We start from the raw sequence: 4,787 nt of genomic DNA on the forward strand, positions 1-4,787 counted from the left end.
CGCCGTGACCTTACAGGCACTGGGAGATCCTAGGGCTCAAACTTCTCCCGTCCCGGGAGAGAGGGCCGCCCGTCATCTGCATCTTCACGCGGCAAGGAGGCTGACCACTGCTCAGCTGCGTAAAGGACCCTAGCGGACTAAACGTCGTGCCCAACGTTCCGGCAAAGGAATCGCCCCTCTTTCGGGCCGGCGGAGAGGCTGTCCTTTCCTTGCCCTTCCTCTCCGTCTCCTCCCCCAGCCCGCGTGCAGGCTTCACCTAGACAACTATTCTAGAACACCTGCTAGCCTAGGACAAACAGTATTAACCAAACACTTAACCGCCCCCCCAGGTAGAAATCTTGAGTTTCCCGCTCATTGCTTGCGCGCCCACGGACAGGCATCCTCCCAGGGTGTAAAGAGCTCGGCCAAAGTTCTGCAGCCAGCCGGGGTCAACCGGGATTGTAAGATTATAAATGACCTCTCAGACAGCTGAGCCGATGGATCTTGTGCATGGAAATTTAAAAGCGAGCGAGGCTTCAGTTCTAGACGCTCTTGCTTTTCCAACAACGGAACCGGAAACAAACCTAAGAAAATCTCACTTTCAGACACCTTATTTTGCCAAGAATGGAAAAATGAGGCCAGGAGCGGGGAAGGCCAGTGCCTATCCTTAAATGGCCTTCCCTCCCAGCCTCGGGGCTAAGGTGCCCAAAGCCGAAGGTGACCTGGGGTTGCCCCTGAGGTGCCTTCATCAATCGCCCTTCCCAGCGTGGCTGCGTGCTGAGCATAAACCTGAAGCAGGGGAAGCCCCTTTCTTTCCCGGGCCCTGTGGATGGATCATTTTTGGCTTCATGTTCAATTTTTTAAAAATTATTTCCCTCTACCTCCTTGTTCTAACAGTAATAGTAACAAATGTTTCGTTCTGGCATGCCCAGGAGATGGGACCCCCTCCCCCAGCCTCCCAATTTCTTCCACCCCTAGCTCAGACACCACTGCCACAGAGAAATCTCACCCTATCGGAGCCAAGCACCAAGTGCGTGCTGTGGAAACTCCAGCCTAATCCTTGTTATCTATCCTAATAGATAGGGGACGGCTATATTCACTATCCAATCTCATCCTTTAGACCTCGGTCCCAGAGCGAGAGGAGCTAGCCCGTGCCTCCCTGTGTCTGGCACGCTAGGAGCACGCAATAAAATGGTGTTGAACTTGGAGTTGGACGAGAATTCCCCCATGCTCTCCTCCGGGTTGGCTCTTCCCTCCAACCCTCCGGACCTCGTGTTTCTTGTAGAGCAGACGGCGGAAAGATATAGTGGTCTGAACTTGAACCAGAGCGACTAGTCCAGAGAAAAGCTCTGAGCGGGTAGGTGGTCCTGGTGAACGAGAGGAGGGAGGGGAAGACGAAGGAGCCGTGGGTAGCTGGTGTCCTGTGCCCATCCATAGTGCATTGTGGCCCGGGTGGGGCGCAGTAACCGGGAGGACACCCGTGCTGTGTCCCCCACCTCTGCCCCCGCCCCAAGCCTGCGCTTCCACCCCAGCCCGGACGCCCCGGGCTGCGGATAGAGGGGCAAATGCGAGGGATGAGGGGCGCCCGAAAGGAGGTGGAGGAAAAGGGGTGGGGACGAGGCTCTCTGCCTTGCTACCCCCACCCCCTTTCAGTGAGAGACTCGGCGGCTGCAGCCGAGTCCCTGGGCCTCGGTCATGTGATAGTCTCGAAGCGCTAGCTGCGGGGGTCTCGGCGTCTCGGGGATCATTACAAAACGCAGCCAGGAGAGCGCGTCGCTGCCGCAGCCGCAGCCGTTGCCTCTGCTGCTCCAGCCTCGTCCGGGAGAGCGGCGGCAGCTGCAGCGCAGACCGCCGGACTGGCCCGGGCCTCCCCGCACTCGCAGACGTGGCTCGGGCGTCCAGTGCCCCTTAGCTCCTCCGCGGAACCTGCAGGCGCTCGCGTCGGAGCAACCATCAAACTTTCTCCTTTCCCGAGCGGCTGCCTCGGGTTTGGTGTTTCCAACTCTGCGCTCTGCGGAGAAGCCCCAGAGAAAAGAGAGGCGCAGGCTGCCACGAGGGGAGCTGCCTGCCTCGCCCCTCCAGGAAAACGAGTGCGTGCCGTGCATACCCCACTAAGTGTGAGGTCAAGAAGCTGGGCTCGGGACTCAGGGCTCGGCAAGTCACGCCGTCCTGGGTCTCCAGTACAGCGAGCGCAAACTCGGATCTCCAAGGGTTCGAGGTGTCGTAGTTTGCCCTGGGCATCCTTGGCCCGAAGGAGGGCAAAAGGGCAAGACAACGCAGCCCCAGGAGCCTCTGCAGCCATCAGCTCCGGCTCTGGCCGCCGGAGGAAGAAGCATCCTGCCCGCCAGAGTGCGCGCCCGTCGGGGACCGTCAGGACCACAAGTTGTGAGCGTCCAACCACGGAGCTGACCCCAAGGACCCGGCGCGGAGAGCCCAGGCAGCGAGGCCCTGGGGGTCCAGAGGAACGGGTGGCAGGACTGCACGGGTGGTGCAGGAGTCGGTGAGGTCCTCCAGGCCCCGGGAGTCCGAGTGCAGAGCCGGAGCGACGCTGCGGCCCACTGGAGGTCGGGGGGCCGCGGGGGAGGAGCCAGGGGCGATGCCGCGGCCGGGCAAGAGCTCGTACAGCGACCAAAAGCCGCCCTACTCCTACATCTCGCTGACCGCCATGGCCATCCAGCACTCGGCCGAGAAGATGCTGCCGCTGAGCGACATCTACAAGTTCATCATGGAGCGCTTCCCCTACTACCGCGAGCACACGCAGCGCTGGCAAAACAGCCTGCGCCACAACCTCTCCTTCAACGACTGCTTCATCAAGATCCCGCGCAGGCCCGACCAGCCCGGGAAGGGAAGCTTCTGGGCTCTCCACCCCGACTGCGGCGACATGTTCGAGAACGGTAGCTTCCTGCGTCGCCGCAAACGCTTCAAGGTGCTGCGCGCCGACCACGCTCACCTGCATGCTGGAGGTTCCAAGGGCGCCCAGGGCGCCGGCCCCGCCGGGCACCTGCACCCGCATCACCCACACCACCACCACCACCACCACCATCACCACCACGCCGCCGCGCACCACCACCATCACCACCACCCTCCGCCGCAGCCGCCGCCACCGCCCCCGCCGCCGCACATGCTGCACTACTTCCACCAGCAGCCACCTCCTGCCCCGCCGGCACCGCCGCCGCCCCCGCCGCACCTGCCGTCGCAGCCCGCGCCGCAGCCGCCGCAGCAGGCGCAGCCTCCGCAGCCGTCCCACCCCGGGAAGATGCAGGAGGCTGCGGCCGTGGCGGCTGCGGCGGCTGCAGCGGCGGCCGCGGCGGTGGGCAGCGTGGGGCGCCTCTCTCAGTTCCCCCCCTACGGGCTGGGCTCTGCGGCCGCCGCAGCCGCCGCAGCCGCCGCGTCCACCTCCGGCTTCAAACACCCGTTCGCCATCGAGAACATCATCGGCCGGGACTACAAGGGCGTGCTGCAGGCCGGAGGGCTGCCCTTGGCGTCCGTCATGCACCATCTGGGCTACCCTGTGCCGGGGCAGCTCGGCAACGTGGTGGGTTCCGTGTGGCCGCACGTGGGTGTCATGGATTCAGTGGCCGCGGCGGCGGCCGCCGCCGCTGCAGCTGGCGTCCCCGTCGGTCCCGAGTACGGGACCTTCGGGGTGCCCGTCAAGGCCCTGTGCCACTCGGCGAGTCAGAGCCTGCCTGCCGTGCCAGTGCCCATCAAGCCCACTCCTGCGCTGCCGCCCGTGAGCGCGCTGCCGCCTGCGCTCTCGGTGCCCGCCGCAGCGCAGCAGCCGCCCGCGCCTTCCACCGTGTGCTCGGCAGCCGCGGCCTCGCCGGCCGCCTCTCTGCTGGAGCCCAGCAGCGCCAGCAGCGCCGAGAGCAAGGGCGGCTCGCTGCACTCGGTCCTGGTGCACTCCTAGGTGGCCGCGCCGGGGCCAAGGACGCGTGCAGAAAATGCCCCGGGCGCTAGGCTGCCCGGCAGCCAGCAGGTCAAACGGACAGCCCGCAAGGGGCTAGCCAGTGATCTGATTAAATGTAATCCTCTTGGTTTGTCTGTATTTATACTATGTTGTACGCTCAGATTCATGAAAGCCAGTTTTCAGGTAAGCGGTTCTATTGTCATTAATATAATACTCAGTAAGTTACGGGGTCTGGGGAGGGGGCAGCGAAGGGCGGGAGGGAAGTCTCGGTTGGTCGCTGGCAAATTGGGAATACAATCCGAGCCTTCTGAGAGCGGAGGCAGGAGGGGCCAAGCCTTTCACAGAGAAATTCTAAGAGGCCTGTCGCGGGAACGCAGCTCAGCCACCAAGAGTCTCTGCGCGGGTCGCCTCCCCGGGCAGCTGCGGCGAGAGCGAAGGGCCGTGCGCTGGCGACATCCCGTTTTATTTGAGGAGAAGTGGGGGCGTAGATACCGTTGTTTTCTGGTCAGCCCAATGGATGAGGACACAAGGATCACGCCTAAGGTAGCTTTGGAAGGTAGTGGAAAGGTCTTTGATGGTGGTGGGAGGGAACAAACACATTCCTTGGCTCTGAGCCAGGAGGAAACCGAGAGGCGGAGCCGCTAAAGCGATGGATGTGCACGGAGGAGAGTGGCCCCCAGCTCAAAGGGCAAAGCTTCAGATTCCAAAAGCGAAGTTTGGGAGACGCAACCAAAGAGGGTCAATGCAGGCGACTCTTTCCACCTGCACCTGGCTCGTGCACCGCTCGGGATGGAAGGTCATGAAGAAGCCAGGAATAATGCGATTGTCCAGGATCTGGTCCATTTGCAATTTTAAAGAAGGGGGACGGATCACTGCCTCTAGGGAATTTGTCTTCCTAGCC

At 62.6% G+C, this 4,787-nt stretch overlaps 1 protein-coding gene across 1 annotated transcript; it reads left to right on the top strand.

Annotated features, from left to right (window-relative positions):
- Window positions 1-2,575: 2,575 nt before the first annotated feature.
- Window positions 2,576-3,886, top strand: FOXB2 (forkhead box B2). Its single transcript, XM_040988731.1, has one exon. The coding sequence runs from the start codon at window positions 2,576-2,578 to the stop codon at window positions 3,884-3,886; it is 1,311 nt and encodes a 436-aa protein (XP_040844665.1).
- Window positions 3,887-4,787: the final 901 nt, after the last annotated feature.

Source organism: Ochotona curzoniae, unplaced genomic scaffold (genome assembly GCF_017591425.1).
Source record: "Ochotona curzoniae isolate NIBS_2020 unplaced genomic scaffold, NIBS_Ocur_1.0 contig_50, whole genome shotgun sequence".
Taxonomy (NCBI): Eukaryota; Metazoa; Chordata; class Mammalia; order Lagomorpha; family Ochotonidae; genus Ochotona; species Ochotona curzoniae.

Excerpts from the sequence above, each read along its gene's own strand:
- FOXB2 (XM_040988731.1), top strand. The coding sequence starts at position 2,576 with ATGCCGCGGCCGGGCAAGAGCTCGTACAGCGACCAAAAGCCGCCCTAC.